The following is an 18,402-nucleotide window of genomic DNA, read 5'->3' on the forward strand; positions in this document are numbered from 1 at the left end:
CATGAAGGCTCTAAAAAGATGGCTCTCATTTGGGAAGGTTCGTACAAAATCAGCCGAGTAGGCAGAAAGAGCTGTTACACCCTCACCACTATGAGCGACAAAGAAATCGACAAGCAGTGGAATGCCTACAACCTAAGGAAGTACTAAGTGTGACCTCCCACCATTCCTTGGACCCTGTTCAAGACATAAAAAAAATAAAAAAGGGTTCAAAGACTCAAGAAGCTCAATGAACAAGACCTCGTATATTGAGGATTATCAATTGTTATGCCATTACAGCCTATAAGCAAAGTTAATAAAAGCTTCTATCTTCAACGAAGATTAAAGGATTTATTAACAAGACTGGGCTAAATGCATAAACAAACTGACCAACCCTGTGATAAGTAGAAAACGTATGCTGCCCTGCAGATATGGTGTAAGCTCTCCAGAGCGAGAGGGTAAACTAATCCCCCGACACCCATCAAGGTAAACTCTTTAGCGCAAAAGGGTAAACTAATTCCTTGACACCCATTTGGGTAAGCTCTCCAACGCGATAGGGTAAACTAATATGGAACATCCAGACGTGGATAGGTGGTACAACTACTCAATTCCCCCTAAATGCAATGACTACCTGCATTGGACGACTCCGATAATTTGCCACGATAATCCTTCCCATGGAATAGACTCAGCCAATAAAAGGATTCAATTCCGTAGGATCCCAGGTCTCTAACCGTAAGAGACGTTAAGTGCAAGACCCCTGTCTATGAAAGAATTTACGTGACAAGATGGTTTGTCCTCGACGTGCAAATCTTCATGAAGTGGCTTGGTTTTAAAGTGTTGCAATGCTAATTAAATGACCTACAAGATCAAAGCTGCAACTCGGAAGGATATGGCATCTAAGGAGCGACTTCGTCTACACATCATGCCAAAAAATGCCTTCGAGAGCCAGGGATGACGACTGAAGTGGTTACGCGAGTTGTCTGCTTCTGTAAGTAAGAAACCTGGCCGACAACCCAACGGCTAAAAGCCCAAGGCAGCTTGTAAGCCGAAATTTACACTTTCTATGACTACGCGGACTCGCCTGCTTATTTTCAAGCAGCAATTCCGACCGATGGTCTATGGTTTAAGTTTTGCTAAAACAAAGTTAAGTGTCACAACTATAGCAGCTACGCGGACTTCCTCTGCTTCCTACGAGAAGCATGAGTCCAACTAACGACTCTATAAGTTAAAAATCTTGCAACATGCCCCGGGAGGGCCCAAGCTCAAGAAGCCACTAAAGTCGAGTGTCACGACTATAGCAGCTACACAACCTCATCTGCTTCCTACGAAAAACACAAGTCCGACCGATGGCTCTATAAGTTAAAAATCTCGCAATATGTTTTGGGAGAGCCCAAGCTCAAGAAGCCACTAAAGTCGAGTGCCACAACTATAGCAGCTATGCATACCTTCTTTGTTTCCTACAAGAAGCACGAGTCCGGCCAACGGCTCTATAAGTTAAAAATCTAGCAACATGCCCCGGAAGGGCCCAAGCTCAAGAAGCCACTAAAGTCGAGTGTCACAACTATAGGATCTACGTGGACCTCATCTGCTTCCTACGAGAAACATAAGTCTAGTCGATTGCTCTATAAGTTAAAAATTTCGCAATATGCCCCAAGAGGGCTAAAGCTCACGAAGCTACCCAAAGCCAAGATTCACAGTTATAGTAGCTACGCAAACTCGTATGCCTCCTATGGAGAAAACGAGTTCGACCATCGGCTCTATAAGTTGGAAATCTTGCATTTCTTCCTTTTGCAGGTAAAGCTCTAGAAGCCCCAAAGCCAAAACTGAAGCCTAAAGTGATCGCATAAGTTAACTGTTCTATCGAGGTAGCCAACTCAACTGTCCGTCCTACAGCAAAGTTTTGCAACATGCCTCAAGCAGGGAAGGCTCCCAAAGCCCAAAAGTCGAAACTAAAACCTAAGTAACGACGTGGGATTAACTGTTTCGTTGAAGCAGCTCACCTAGCTGCCCGTCCTACGGTAAAGTTTCATAAACGACATAGCGAAATAGAAAGATGAAGTAAAAACAAGGAAATATGTTTATTAAATTTCTAGCAAATTGATAAACTGGCTCGAATGCTAATAAAGTTCAAGCAAAGCAGAACAAAAAGGAAACAGAAAAAGACTACTCCTTAGCAACTTGTGCAACCACTGGTTCCTTAACTGCCACGCCTTCAACAGCCGTGCCATTCCCAACAGCTAAAGCTTCTATCAGCTCATCCTCAGCCGCCCTTGCCTGGACTACCTGACCCTCAGCTGCTCCACCAAAGGCAGCCTCAAACGAGAAATCAAGTAGATCAACTAAAGAAATGGAAAAAAGTCTCGAAGTTCTCCTCAGAAAACTCATAATCCGATGGCCTGCCCTGAAGATGGTCTACATAGTAAAACTTGTAAAAATCGTCCTGACAAGAAGCAAGCTCTACTTCATGACTAACTTTCTCATTCTTCAGATGCGCATTCTCATCAACAAGCCCAATGTGAGCGCCCTGCAGCTCATGCAGTTCATTTCTCAAGTTCTCGCTATCAAACAGCGCACCTTATAGATTTATTTCCTTGGACTCAAGCTTACTGGCAACCTCCTTGAGACGAGACACTTCAACATACATGAAGATAAGTTTCTCATCCTTAGCAAAACAAGCAGATCGTAGTTCCAAATTAACACACTAAAGGTTCTCAACCACCAAAGAAACACAACTGATTTCCTTCTCTGCAGTTTCCAACATAGCCTGAGTCACACTAAGCCTAACATTCAAATAGGCGACCTCCTGATGAGTGAACTCCATCTGCAAAAGAGTAGAGGCATAAACATCAGACCTCTTTAAAACGACGAGTTCATATTCGAGCTTTGAGATCTTTTTAGTAACCGAGCGAAGCTACGCCACCAATGCCACTTTGGCCTCCTTATCACACTTGACAGCATCCTGATCAACGCGCATAGAGTCAGCTGCTAGGATCAAAGTCTTATGAATTGTAGTAATCAGGGAGGACTTCCTCGAATAGGCAGAACACTTCGCAAATGAGTCTGAGCAGATGAAAATTTTCCCAACACTGTTAAAAAACTTGGCGCATGCAACAATGTCCTCAAGCAGATCAGCATTTAGCAGCACACAAACCTCGGGAAACTCTCCAGCCTCAAACTTGGTGGATATCTCACAACTGCCCGTGCGAGCAGATTTCCCCTTCTCAGCAGACGAGTCAATCACGGCAGAATGAGGAACGGGCCAAGGCGCCACCTTAGCAGCAGAATCCACCTTCCTGCTCTTTATAGCTGCAATCCTCTCATAAGCCGATCCAAACTTAGCTCTTGATGGACGCTTCGACACAAACCCGGACACCGGAGGCGTCACTGAACCTTTCTGCTGGACAAGTCTCTCAACAATGGGCATGGTCACCTTTGGAGCAGCAGGTTTCACAAGCTTAGGCTCAACGGTCTTTTTCGCCCTATTTGGGGAAGTTAAATCAATGACAAGCTTCTCGACAGCATACGAGCTTCCACGAGCAGCAGAAGAAGTCGTAGGCTTCTTCTCAGCCAAAGGCTCACAAGCAGGTGAGGAAGACCTCTTTTTTCCACCCTCATTAAAAGCAGGCTCTACAGTAGCGATCGAGCGAACCAACGCCTCGTCCTTTATCCGTTTTTTCTCTTCCTTAGGAGGCAAGCCACCTTTCTCCCGACAAAGAGGGTTGAGTAACCAGCATCACTTATGGTACTCAGCAGGAATGCCCAAGGCATTATGCACTTTCTTCATATCTGCTGAAGTCTTTGAAGTTGAGCCAAACTCTAAATCTACGCAAAGCAAGAAAAACGATCAATAAATTGAAGTCATAGAGTAGCTCCACAAAATTCAAGCAGGACAAGAATGAAGCAATTCACTTACCACTGATAAAAGTAGTCGGGACACGCAGCTCAGGAGAAGAGTCAGACTCCCACTCTCCGCTCACCTCTAAGGTAGCTCTCGCCCATTCATGATCACCTTTGCTAGAAGCATCGAGCAGCCTATGGCGAGATCTCAACTGCCGCACACCTTCCTTGTGGTTGATCTCAAAGAAGTACCAAAACTCATTTATGGTCAAGCTATGATCAAAGAACCTGCTCAAGTTCGAAAACCTTATCATCGCACGAACTGCATTTGGGAACAGTGAGCCGGCACGCATTTCATGGAGTAGATCACCTCCTAGAAAAGACGCGACTTGGGAAAAGTAAATCCTAACATACATCTCAAGAGAAGAGTCAGATGCCCATTCTCCTTCCCTTCTCCAATTTCCAACGGGCACAAGCCGAGAATCGTGTTACCTGGCCCACGCCAGCCGCGCGCTGAGCTCAGCTCACACCGCCAGCACCTCAGCCAAGCCGAGTCAACCCATGCCGAGCCACGAAGCAGCCCTATGGCTCATTGTTGTGTGTCACCCACACCCACGGCCCCCGCCAAGCCAGTTTTTCAAGTCCCAAGACTCCCAAAAAATTCAAGAAGAAGAAATTTCAAATTTTTCTTACCTTGGTGTGGCACGGAGAAGAAAAACTACAACGAGAGACAACTCTTTGCAAAGGCAAGAAAAGAAGAATGCTAAGGGAGGGGGAATAAAAATTTCCTCTGGCTTCTCTTCCTTGTTGGAATAATGATTGTTCTCCAAATTTATTTAATCCCCTGCTTAATGCAGAATTAAATAGGTATTGGGGGCAATTATTTTCCTTTCCTAGAAGAATTCTATCTCCAAATCAAGAAAGAAGATCAAGTTCAAATTGGGAAGCAATTCTAGAAGCCTAAGCAGCTTGGGATTCCTACACATACTATCATTTTCCTACGTGCAGCACAGTAGGTGTGGCGGCATTTGTGGAGCCTAAAATAATCCCAAAAATTTTAAAGGCGACACGTGGACTTTTATTCAAAAAAGACAAGATTGCCCTTAATAAATAGGCAGACTTCTCAGATGCTCCCACGCGTAGCTCACACCCCTGGAGACCTCAGCAGCTGAACACAACTGCCCACAACTCACCTGCCTTTGTCAAGGAATTAAAGATAAGGATTAATTACCCAAATCCTATCTTTAATACATTCCTAATTGAAGATTGACTCCAATCAAGTAAGTAATTCTAATTAAATCAATTAGGGATAATTACCCCATTATCTCAAGATATTATCTCCCATTAAATATCTTGTAAATATCTTGGCAATATTTAGAGAATATTCTCCATTAAACACTATATGGTCATCCCTAACACTATAAATAACCCATATTCTACCAAATTTTCAGAGTTTTTGGCAACCTAAAAAGCCTTAAACACTTTACTCTCTCAGAGAAACTAACTTAGGCATCGGAGATCTGTTGACCTAACCCCCCCTCCCCACCTCGTGGGCGTGTGAGGCTTAGGTCTCTGATCAAAAGTGTTGATTGATTTGCAGGTGCATTTTCGTCAAGACTAAAGACGACTGAAATTTGCATCGACAACTTCCATCCTAGCTAGTCGTAGCTCGCCTTTCCCTAACCTGAAAAAAAAAAAAAAACAAAAAAAAAAAAAAAAAATCCTAGGAACACAAATTACATACTTTAGATGTAAGATTAAAAGATTTAAACTTATAACTCACTCGAACAACTTATTTCATTATTTAACAAACAAACAAAAATAAAAAATAAATAAAAAAAATAAACAATTTACTTCATTAGTTTGATATTTTTCCAAATTAAAATATTAAGGACTAATGAGCATTCTGAGTCTTTGACCAACACATGCCAATATTAACCATTTAAAAAAAAAATTCTTTTTTTTAAAACTAACTAGTGATTTTGTCACGATCCAACAAAAAAACACAATATTAACCATGGGTTAAATTTCAAATCAGCTTCGGGTCACACTATTATTGTATGTCCCTTGTCGGTTACGCAGTTGATTTCTGCGCCAAGCTTTCCAATGTTCCATGACTTCCATATTCCTTCCCGTTTTCAGTTATATGGAATTTGATGTTCCAAATAAACGGTTACCTTTTTCTTAATATAAATGAGTAATGCTATTCATATCATGTTTTTATACATATTTCTATATCATTTTAGATGATATCTGATGTGGACAGTCACATCATTTGAAAAATTTGCAAAACCCAAGGAAATGAAGGAGAATGACTTCTCGTATACCACAACCATCATTTAATTAACTAGTTTTTCTTAATTATTAGTTTATTAAATAATGAATTAAATTTAAAAATCTGATTAATTCAATGATATGGCTGTCAACATCAAATGCTACCTAAGGTGGTATGAAAATGTGGTACAAAAACATGGTGTGAATAGCATTACTCTTTTTAGTATGAGTAATGTTATTCATACCTACATATTTTTGTACCACATTTGCATACCACCTTAGATGGCATTTGATGTGAACAGTCACACCATTTAAATTAATTAGATTTTTAAATTTAGTTCATTATTTAATAAACTACTAATTAAGAAAAACTAGTTAATTAAATGATGATTGTGGTATACGAGAAGTCTTCCTCCTTCCTTTCCTTGGGTTTTGCAAATTTTTCAAATGACGTGGATGTCCATATCATATGCCATATAAGGTGGTATAGAAATGTGGTATAAAAATATGCTATGAATAACATTACTCTTTTAGTATCGAATTACAAGCCCTGCTATTTCATGTGACCACAAAACTCTATATAAACCCAAAAATCCCCACTTCATAGTTCAGCACAAAAAAGGAAACCAACACTTCCTCTTCCACTCTTGCCTCCATGGAAACAAAAATTGATGATAGCTTATGGGTTTTGGCAATCTTCTCCAAATGCCAAGCCTTAACCTCCACAACCACCGTCGTTGCATTCCTCTGCACGGCCGCAGCTTGGCTAAGCGCGGCCGTCTTCTACTGGGCATCTTCTCCCGGAGGCGCAGCATGGGGAAAACTTCGATGGAGGAAAAGAAACTCTTGTAATAAAAATGAAATCACCAACTCCAACCCAATTCCCGGGCCACGTGGATTTCCAATAACAGGAAGCATGAACCTCATGACAAACCTAGCTCACCACAAACTCACAAAAGCGGCGGAGGTTTATGGAGCAAAGAGGCTCATGGCTTTTAGCATAGGCGAGACGCGCGCCATCGTCACATGCGACCCCGACGTAGCTAAGGAAATCCTCAACAGCTCCGTCTTTGCCAACCGCCCTATAAAAGAGTCGGCTTACTGTCTCATGTTCAACCGAGCAATCGGGTTCGCTCCTTATGGAAGCTACTGGCGTACCCTCCGCCGCATCGCCGCCAACCATCTCTTCTGTCCGAAGCAAATCTCCACTTCCGAGTATTTCCGTTCCAGGATTGCTGATCAAATGGTGTCCCTTATCTCGACAAGTTGTAACAACAGCTTCCTTGTCCGCGACGTACTTAGGAAGGCTTCGTTGAACAGCATGATGTGCTCGGTTTTTGGACGTAAATACGAGCTGAGTTCGTCAAATGAAGAGACCGAGGAACTGAGTCGACTTGTTGATGAAGGTTATGATCTGTTGGGAAATTTGAACTGGTCTGATCACCTTCCTTGGCTTGCCGGTCTGGACCTCCAGAGCATCCGGTTTAGATGCAACAAACTCGTTCCTCAAGTGAACCGGCTCGTCAGCCGAATTATTCAAGAGCATAGAGCCCAAACCGGTCCGAATAACAATGATTTTGTCGACGTTCTTCTATCTCTTGATGGAGCTGATAAGCTGTGCGACAATGATATGATTTCAGTTCTTTGGGTAAGAAAAAAATTCTCGTCTACATAAAAATTATTGTTCCATATTTGTCGTCTAACTTTATGTTTGATAGTAGATATATAGTGGATTGTTTCGGTAGTTATGACATATTCTCTTTTAATGTGTTTCGCATTCAAACTTTTAATATTTTTTAGTGTAAATTAAAATAGAATATTGTTTTCAGGTAAAAAAAAATGTATTATATATATAATATAATTGCGTAATGTTTCTCAAGCTAATAGAGTAGTACCACGATTATATATTTTTGTGTATACTTTTTTTTTCATTTTCTTTTTTACTTCAACTTTCAATAGAAATTATTGAGTATTTGTTAATGTTACATTCATACTATAGGAGATGATATTCCGAGGAACAGATACTGTAGCGGTTCTGATAGAGTGGATCCTTGCAAGGGTGGTGATGCATCATGATATCCAATCAAAGGTTCACGAGGAGCTCGACCGCGTCGTGGGAAAATCAAGGGCGTTGCTGGAATCCGACATTCAATCCTTGCCTTACCTGCAAGCAGTTGTCAAAGAAGTGCTCAGAATGCATCCTCCGGGCCCACTCCTATCATGGGCCCGTATATCCATCACAGATACTGTAGTAGATGGCTATTACGTGCCAGCAGGGACCACAGCAATGGTGAATATGTGGGCCATAACAAGGGATCCAAAAGTGTGGTCGGATCCACAGGAGTTTCGGCCAGAGAGATTTGTATCTACTAACAAGAAAGCTGACTTGCAGTTCTCTGTGTTCGGGTCTGACTTGAGGCTGGCACCGTTTGGATCGGGCAGGAGGAGCTGCCCTGGGAAGACATTGGGGTTGAGTACAGTCAACTACTGGGTCGGGTTGTTGTTACATGAGTTTGAGTGGTTTAAGTCGGATCTTGATGCCCAGGTAGACCTGTCCGAAGTGATGAGGCTTTCATGCCAAATGGCTAACCCTCTTACCATCCAAGTGCATCGTAGGCGCTACCAAACAAATTAAAGCATATGCCCGTTACTTCCCGCCCGAAAAAACCTTATGTCCGAGTGTTCATTTGTTTGCCCTTGGCCTATCACCAAAGACAAGAATTTAGTAAGATATATATGCTACGAAGCTATTTGTAAGATGTCGACCCTCTAAGTAATGTCTCGTTAAGTGTATCGGACTGTACTCACAAACTTCGGTCGTAAATTATTCGTAAACGTGTTGGATTATGTGATCCTTACAATGAATCATATGGTGTTATAATGTACTAAAACTTATTAATTGTAATGTATTTATTCCCATAGTAGCAATCAAACTGTCTTTTGTTATTATAAAACTGCATCAAACTATAGATTTTTGCCTTGATCGATGTTGGTAATTTTAAGACCCTCACAGTTATCCATTTCAAATGACAGTTTGAATTGAGAACTTACATGACCTTCATTTTTGTGAGCAAGATGGTCATTTCTTATGTTTCCTCTCGAAATAACTTCTCATTAATGAGAGAAAAAAAAAAAAAAAAAAAAAGTACAGTACTACGGACCAATCATCAAATGCACTAACTTAAATCAAAACTAGGTAGTGTGAAAACACATATGAGAATTGTGGGAGCAAAGTTCACCTCGGATTGAATTGACGAAAACTTACATACACAAATAAATGAGACGAACAGAGTTAGACCAACACCGATGTGGTTTTTAACATTCAAAATTAGGAAGTCAATCATTGATGAGTATGGGTTAACGCTTATCAATAGAAAGGTTAACTTAAAGAATATAATTGGGATTAATAGTAAGATAAACACAAAGATATATAGTGGTTCATCCATAAACAGGGCTACATCCACTGTAGTTTGTATATATATTTGTATTACCAGAGAATAGGCCCCTTCATAAAGAAAAGGGTCCAACCCCTTTCTTCTACATGACAACCCCTTCATATGGGCCTAAGATCATCCACCAGAAGCTCATGTATGTGGCTAAGGGAAGGCCGCATTTACAAGATAATGTGGCCTCATGTAAACCACTTAATAAATATCTGGAGACTAACAAAGATAACAAATATCTAATCTTGATCAACTAGTAAAAGGGTCTTCGCTTAATGGTGGTATATTAGAAGAGTACTCTACAAAAGTGGTCGTCCATAGAGCACTTTGGAGAGGTGGTATTCCGTAGAGTACTTTGGAAAGGTGGTCGTGGTCGTTCATAAAGCACTCTAGAAAGGTGGTTGTCAGTAGAGCACTCTGGAGAGATGTTCGTTCGTAGAGCACTCTGGAAATGTGCTTGTCTGTATAGCACTCCAAAGAGGTGGTCTCTATAAAGCATTATGGAGAGGTGGCCTCTGTATAGCACACTAAAGAGGTGGTCGTCCATAGAGGACTCTAGAGAAGTGATATCTATAGAGCACTCTGGAAAGGTAGCCTCTGTAGAGCACTTTGGAGAGGTGGTCTCTGTAAAGAACTTGGGAGAGGTGGTCTTTATAGAACACTTTGGAGAGGTGGTCTCTATAGAACACTTTGGAGAGGTGTTCTATCACGTGCTAAAGGTCCCCTCCATCCACTGGTGATTTAGTCCCCAGTCAAATAGTCTTCCCTCACAATGATGACATGAAAATAATGGTATCGGGTCATTCTAGAGACTGCGTTAACAATGGTGTTAGCTAAAGGCCCTATGATGCCTAAGTCAGAAACACTGTGAGAAGTATTAAGAGTGTAATGAGGGTTATTGATCATTAGACTAAAATGACTGGCCTTGGCTATTTATAGAGAAATGAATAGTGAACCTTAACATCTAGGTTCGTTAAACCTGTTAGCAAAATGTTACATAGTCTGCACACTAATGGAGGAATATTCCTATAAGAATTTTCGAATATGCTTTGGAGAGTCTTGTCATGCTAAGAGACTAATAAGCAAGCTCATTACATATCAGGATGATCTATGTAGGTCACATGGCAATCGACTTGGACTATCTGTAATGAATCGGGTCCAGTGGCCTATTGATTGTGGGCTTCTAGGACCTTCGTAAATAATGTAGCATATTAGTCCGATTAGACTAACGGTCTGTGTATTCCATCAAGAGCATAATAGTTATATTTAATAAATTATACAAGTGACATGTTCTTATTGGTCGAGATATTTTATGTTCCCTTAAATGGCCCCAGCTCTTTGGGTGGATATAAGAAACCCAATGAGATGTAGTTTGTAGTCGCCCAATTAATAATGGTCTTCAAAATGAAATAGGAAGTTGATCTTCAAGGTGGAATGAGAAAGCAATCTTTAAAGTTAATTGGGAAAGTAATCTTCTTCCTTGATCTCCAAGTTGGCTGGAGAGATTTATTTCCTTTAGATTCAACAATGAATCAGATTATGTTTCTTCATTCAATTGTTGAAACACTTATAAATAGCAATGCTTGAACTCTTCATTCTCATCACAAATATTCGCACGAACATCCGTCAAGAGCTAGCAAATTAAGCGTAAAAAAGTCCAACTTCGCGTTAATGTTGAAAAAAATAGGCGAAATAATTTTCAATATTGTTGTTATTGGTAGCGATGGCCCGCTAAGCTGCGGAATTGGTGGTTCCAACCGGGTCAGTTTGACTTAGCTAGGTGTTGTTTGGCTGCTGGCGCCAACAGCTTGGCTCAAGTCAGTTAGCAGCTCAGGTCGGTGCTCTTTTTTTTTCTTCTCTTTTTTTGCAACTTGCTAATCTTCAATCTTCTTTTCCATGATAGGTGAACCATATATTTTTCAAAGAAAACCGTCAAAATAAGCCTTCTAAAGTTCCCTTATGCAAGCAAGGTGACTGGCTATCATATGTGGGCCATTTTGTTCCTTTTTTGTTGAATACGGATACTACCAAGAAGTGTCGTGATTGGAGGCAAGAGAACCTTTTTTGTGTTTCCTCAAGAGTCAAAGTTATCTAGCCGGTGACTATTCTGGCTTGAACAATGCATGAATGAGACTAATCCTCGAGAAGAAGTCGATCATATTTGATCTATTCTATATTATATTTATGGTTTAAGTTTTCCATAACTCAATTTTCCATTAAAGTGATTTGCACCGTGGGTTTTGTTCCCGCTCAGTTGCCGCCGAATGAATATAGGGAGTTGATGTGCTTTGCCAACCTAAGTGAGTTCTTCAAGTTAAAGCCGACCTTCCGGGAGAACTTTTATTTTTATGAAATAAGACGTTTTAGGTCCTATGCCCAATTTAGCATAAAGATCAAGTTGTTCACCAAGCCAAGCTAAGGTGACTGAATGAAAGTGCAGAACATTGGAGATTAACAGTGGTTGGGAAACTGAGGATTGTGATCTGCAAGTCCTCGAAGTTTCCTGATCTGGTAAGCATTCTTTTGTAGAGATTTTTCTAAAATGAAAATAGTCTACTTCTGAGTGCCCCTATACTAATTGAAATGTGTTATTTTTGTAAGAGAGTCGATTGTGAAGAAATTTGTTGTCAAGCCAAACATGACAAAAGGTTAGGCGTGCGTTTGCCATCCATGCTAAATATAGAGAGTCGTGTTGGTTGTTGAATCTTTTGAGGCGTCAAGTGGATGATCTACCTATTGTTGAAAAAGTGAAAGGAAAAGCTATGATATATCATGCACCATAAAACAGTCGACTCCATGAATCTGCAGTGCCTTTTTAAAGGAGCAGAAAACAGTCGACTCACTTTAAAATTCAAAATGAAATGATGTTTCCACCTGCTTATGATGATTCTTTGCCTAGCAAAAGGCTCACGGAAAATGATGCTCTGCCTGTTAAGAGAAATGATGCCCTCATTTGTTTGTTATGAACTCTCTAATCCAACCTTCTACAGATCCATTGATGGTGCTCTTCAATATCTCACTTGGACAAGACCTGATTTAGCTTTTGCAGTAAATCAGGTTTGCCAATATATGCACTTTCCTAGAACAATTCATTTGCAGGCAATCAAACGAATATTGAGATATTTAAAAGGCACAGTTGATTCAGGATTATGGTTTACAAAAGGCTCTCGGTGTCTCACAGCTTTGTTTGATGCAGATTAAGCAGGTTGCTTTGTTGTCAAGAGATCTATCATCGGATATTGTGTGTACTTGGGTCCTAATCTCATCTCATGGAGTGCAAAGAAACAAAACACAGTGGGAAAGTCATCAACAAAAGTTGAGTTTAGGTCTTGATCATACTACAGCTAAACTTACTTGGGCTTGCAAAATTCTTCAAGATATCTCATTTCTCATCTTAAAGAAACCTGTGATTTTCTGTGATAACAAAAGTACTATTGCTTTGGCATTTAACCCTACGTTCCATGCTAGAACTAAGCATGTAAAGATAGATTATCACTACCTCTGAGAGAAAGTTCTACTTGGTCATCTCAATGTTCACCATGTGGCTTCCTTACTTCAAATTGCTGACATTTTTACCAAATCTTTGCTAGCTGGTCGTTTTGTTGTGTTAAGTCACAAGTTTTCAGTTCGTTCCCCTTCCTTTAGCTTGAGGGGGTGTGTTAAGAATACTGAAGGACCACCAACATCTCATGGACTCAAGGCACCAGATTAATTTCCTAGTTTGTTACGTGCTAGTTATGTGTAAATCCTAAGTCAGCATACAATAGATTGAGAAATAGAATATTTATATATACAATTATATCTGTAATGATTTATTGATATAATGAAAGATCATTTTACAATTCTCTCTCTACTTTCAGTTGAGTTTTGGTTTTCGACAGTTATATGTGTTTTTTATTAATGTAAGAGCAATTTCAAGTTAGTTTATCTATTAGATTTTGCTCTCATAATAATTTAGTCAAATATGATAATACCCATTTATAAGCAACTAGTTGAGAGAAGAGAACATGGACTAAATTAGGGGTGGGCATAAAAACCACCAAACCGGACCGAATCGAATCGTGACAAAAAAAAACCGTAAAAAACTGCATTGACCAAAAAAGTCAAAGCCGGAACGAAAATGGAACCGAACAGTTTCAAACGGTTCTGATTCCAGTTTGCAAATATTAAGAACCAGAGGAATCGGACCGAACCGCTTTTAATATAAATTTTTATTTTTTTATTTTTTTTTATATAAATAAGACATTTTTCCAAGAAGAGCATGTGCATAAGCCCAATATTTTTCTTCACTTCTCTCCCCTTCCTTTGTTGTTTTATCACTTTTCTTTCCCTACATTGTTTTCCTCCATTCTTTTCCGGTGTATTATGCATTATGTACATCTTAGTTTTAGTTTAAGATCTACACTTTGGTCTTGATATGAACCTTTCTATCTTTTGATTTATATTTATATGGACACTTTCTATCCTTTGGTCACAAATCTTGTAGATCTAGTAATGGAAACTCAAATTTACTTGAATTTGTTGTTGAAATATGTGTTTGGTATTAGAAGTAGAAAATTAGAAAAAAAAACATATACATAATTTTGGTTAGAACCATAAACAAGTATGAACCAAACCGAAACCGTCATGAACCGAACCGAACCGTTAAAATTTTCCTATTCCAGTTCCATTTTGAGAGTGGAACTGGGCTGAACCAGACCGTGCCCACCCCTAAATTGAATGAAGCTTTGATAAGGAATGATGCGAAATACTTTGTCCATTACTAAAGTGAAATACATGCCCATTTTATTTTGGACAAGGATTGTCTGCCCTCCCACTTCCGGTACCCTCCTGTGCCTTGCTGTTTTATGTGGTCACAGTTAAGCCATGTCAACATTTTATATTGTTTTTTTATTTATAGAGATAATAAGACAAAAATTAATAATAATATAAAATGTTGACGTGACTTAATTGTGACCATACAAATAAAAGGATACGGAAGGACCGAAAATAGGAAAGCAGACAATACTTGTGCTTTTATTTTTCGTCTGCATGTTTTAGTCAAGTCCAAATCAATCTTTTGTTGCTTTTGCAATCAATTTCTGAGTCCGTCAGTTTGATGTTTGTCGATTGGCTTGTACCTGTACCCAGCGATGTTTGTCAGATGTTGATTGCTGGACGATGACAATATGTCGGTTTTCCAAACAAGTTCGTGATGACAAGATTTTTATAGTAAGATTTGTATGAAATCATTTTTTGGATCCTATCTTACAGATGAATATGCCTTTTCTCTTGATGAGACCCTACCCACATATATGCATATGGCGTATCGAACACATGCAAATTAAGGATAATACTCATAGTTTCCTTTTGGGAGAATGATCAAGCTCATTCCCTTCCTTGATAGGATCAATTCTATATTGACACGTTTATTCTTTTAAAGAGAAATAAAATAAAATCCCTAAAGTGTTTAATCAAGCGACGCTATGTTATGTACTTATGCTTAATAAACCTAACCCTAGAAGGAGAGTCCTAACCGGATTCACCCTTACTAACACAAACATATATAGTCTAAGAGATGAGATTTGAGAAAATTGAGATGAAAGAGGTACAAATATAGCCTCATTAAACCAACTACAGTTAGCTCGTGGCTTTGTGATGTACTTATTCACTTCCCAAATGTTTGAAGTGTTGGAATATGAGTATGAAACTAATTGTTAAAAGCCAACTGTTGTGATTTATTGTTGGTGCAAAGAAGTCTTGTAGAAAGAGATTTGAGTTGTTTTAGTTAAGGGATTTCTAAAGAAAAGGAATAAATTACATCGCAAACCCAGGAACTAACACTTCCAAACATTATATGGGACAAGGTTTGCACTATTTTTTGAAGTCTGCTATAACTTCTTCTTCGACTGCTTCTAGAAATTATTTTGGTTCTTGTGTTTATTGAATTGTAGTTTTGATATTTGTATAATTTGTAGTTTATGAGCTTTATCTGTTGGTTTATGTTTTTTGATAAATTTATTCTTACATGTAGATGTCAAAAGCTCCATTAATGTACAATAAATAATTTATCCTTTTTTATGGTATTATTTATATTTCTGCCAAGTTTTTTGCATCCAGTCATAATAAAAATCAGATTTACGTTGTTATTTCTATAAAAGGGAGGTGATTAATAACATAATCGGCAACTGTAATATATAAGGGTTTGTTTGGAAGTATTTTTAAAATGATTGAAAGCATATTTATAGAAAATGATTTTGGATACCAAAAGCACTTAAAGTGCTTCTTGCAATAAGCATCAGTTATGTACTTTTTGTAAAAAGTATTTCAAGTGTTTTTCCATAATTCACTTACATTTTTATTAAGAATTTGTTTAAAAAATATTTGCTTCAAAAACAATTTCAACTATTTTAAAAGCATTTTTAAACGAACACTAAAACATCACCGATCATCATCAACTTATTTTTGCTTCGTTTGTCTGCACTCAGAGTCATTTCAATTAATTACATACGACAGTAACTAGTCATAATTAAGTAACTAGTTAAAAGAACGGACGTGGATTGAACGACACAAATGAAGCCTTGATGAAACGATGGCAAATGTTTTGTCCTAACAAATAATACATGGCATTTGTCGTCTGCGTGTCTTGGCAAATTAAGTGGTGGTATTTGGTCAAGTCCAGAGCAAATCTTTTGCGATGCCATTGTCATTAAGTGGCGGTACTATTCCTAATATATGTAAGGTTACTTTCTCAATTAATTTGTGGGTTCATCAGTTTTATTTTTGTCGTTTGGGTGTACCTGTACGTGCCTTGGGGCAATATCATCAGCCAATTATTGAACGATGAGCATGTCGTTTTTGAAACAAACTCGTTTGTGATGACAAGATTTTTATAGCAAGATTTGTGTGGAATCTTATTTTGGATCTTATCTCAGAAAATGAATGTGCCGTTTGCCTGTAATGAGATCTATATTGTAGAAAAATGTTTTTTTTTCTTTTTTTTTTTTTTGTCAAACGATAAATTTTGTTAGATTAGATGTTAAATTAGTCACCGATAGATTTAAACCCACGCCATCATGCAAGGGCTCAACTCCTTTCCTCCACTGTAGTAAAGAGCCACTTGCATAGAAAAACGTATTTGGCTCAACTTGTTTTTCACTTATCATTAAATGTACAACATATAGTAAATACAAATACATAAATTAATTGCAAATACACGACATTTACTCTTTCTACAATAAATCTAATGTAGAAGAGTTAATGAACCTATGTAGAAGATTTAATTAGCCTAATTGTTCAATGAACCTAATTAACACTCACCCTTTAGTGGATGGAAATTGCGTTAACATATTTATGTAAAGATGGCTCAAGCCACTTTTGTAAGACAAGGAAGAGGTTTTTTTAACAACCCCCCTCCAGTTGGAGAATGAAGGTCGAGAAACCCCAACTTCGTATCATAAACGAGAACTTCTCCTTGCCTAAAGGGTTTTGTAAAAACATCTACCGGTTGTTGCAATGACGCCATATGTCAAGTAGTGGTCATGCCATCAATTGTTTTGTCTCGAATAAAAAATTCATCTCAATATTTCGTGTCCTCTCATGAAAAACTGGATTCACGGGTATATGTAAAACCGCTTGATTATCACAATATAAAAGTGAAGCTTCTAATTGAGGTATCGTAAATCTCCCAATAAAAAATTGCTAGCTAATAGTTAAAGATGGACACTAATCATAATCCACGGGACTTGCAGCTTGCTACAATAAAAAACAGATAGTTGTCCATTTGGGAGAGTAGTACAACTTACTTATAAACTCATGTAAAGTCCTTCCTCCCATCAATGCGAGATTCATTCTCAACATGCCCCCTCACATGTGACGAATTTTCAAGTCTAACACGTGGACACGACGGGATGACGTGGAGTACATGTAGCCATTGGGCTTCATACGCAGAACAACTTACATACTTTGATACCATAAAGAAAGTTGAAGTTCCACCATAAAATCAATTTGCAATATTGGGAGCTGCCCAATTACATATAAGCACATGCAAGGTCCATTCTTTCTGCGATGTTGAACTTTACTCTTAGCACGCCCCCCACGTGTATGGACAACACAAATCAGGTGATGTGGAGCACTTATAGCTACTAAGCAATCCACATACAGGACAAGTTGCTTTGATACAATGAAGAAAATTGAGGTTCTATGATAAAACCAATCGGCTATATGGAGAGCTCAACTTACTTATAAGTTCATACAAGATCCCTTCTCCCATCAATGTAGGATTTATTCTCAACAAATGTTTATAATCATTTGTGCTTTATTTAGTCAAAAATGGTTACATTTAATTTTACACTCAAGTTCATGGGTTTCATTCTCCTTACCTCAATATTGTGGTTGCGCTCTTTGTTCTATATGTGTCCAATCCATTTTCCTAGTCACCTTAAACTATTTCCACAACTTTAAGGACAACTGAACATGCTTGTTTGGGCCTCAAAGTGCCCAATAAGAAAGAATCAAAGTATCCATTCTGAAAACCAATTGGACATTGGCTAGAATGAAGACTCAAGCTGCTAACATAGAACTAAAAGGGATCCGGAGGTGGGTTTGGAAATGCAGTGGAATAGTACACAAATTTAAATAAATTAGTTCAATTTCGCTAAACTAGTTCGCATGATCGAAATAGCATTACAGTCATGTCTTATATTAAATCACGAGAATAGATCAATACTATACTACAATAACTTGGAAGCTTCAAAATCAACTTAGAGTGCACAACGATTTAACGAGATAAAACTCTACCACTCAGGAAAACGTCCTTGCACACTTTCCTAGTCTAAAAACAATCTACTATTATTCAAACAAATGTAAGAGATTGACGCAAACTCAACTTACT

General features: G+C 38.7%; 1 protein-coding gene across 1 annotated transcript; it reads left to right on the forward strand.

Annotated features, from left to right (window-relative positions):
* Positions 1-6,687: 6,687 nt before the first annotated feature.
* Positions 6,688-9,041, forward strand: LOC137711866 (cytochrome P450 78A9-like). Its single transcript, XM_068451023.2, has 2 exons — positions 6,688-7,735; positions 8,087-9,041. The coding sequence occupies exons 1-2, from the start codon at positions 6,743-6,745 to the stop codon at positions 8,720-8,722; spliced, it is 1,629 nt and encodes a 542-aa protein (XP_068307124.2). The 5' UTR covers positions 6,688-6,742; the 3' UTR covers positions 8,723-9,041.
* The last annotated feature ends 9,361 nt before the right edge of the window (positions 9,042-18,402 follow it).

Source organism: Pyrus communis, chromosome 14, assembly GCF_041283825.1.
Source record: "Pyrus communis isolate YQ-2024b chromosome 14, ASM4128382v1, whole genome shotgun sequence".
NCBI classification, from domain to species: domain Eukaryota; kingdom Viridiplantae; phylum Streptophyta; class Magnoliopsida; order Rosales; family Rosaceae; genus Pyrus; species Pyrus communis.

Coding starts and splice junctions, on each gene's coding strand:
- LOC137711866 (XM_068451023.2), top strand. CDS start 6,743: ATGGAAACAAAAATTGATGATAGCTTATGGGTTTTGGCAATCTTCTCC. Junction 7,736..8,086: donor ATATGATTTCAGTTCTTTGG/GTAAGAAAAAAA, acceptor TTCATACTATAG/GAGATGATATTCCGAGGAAC.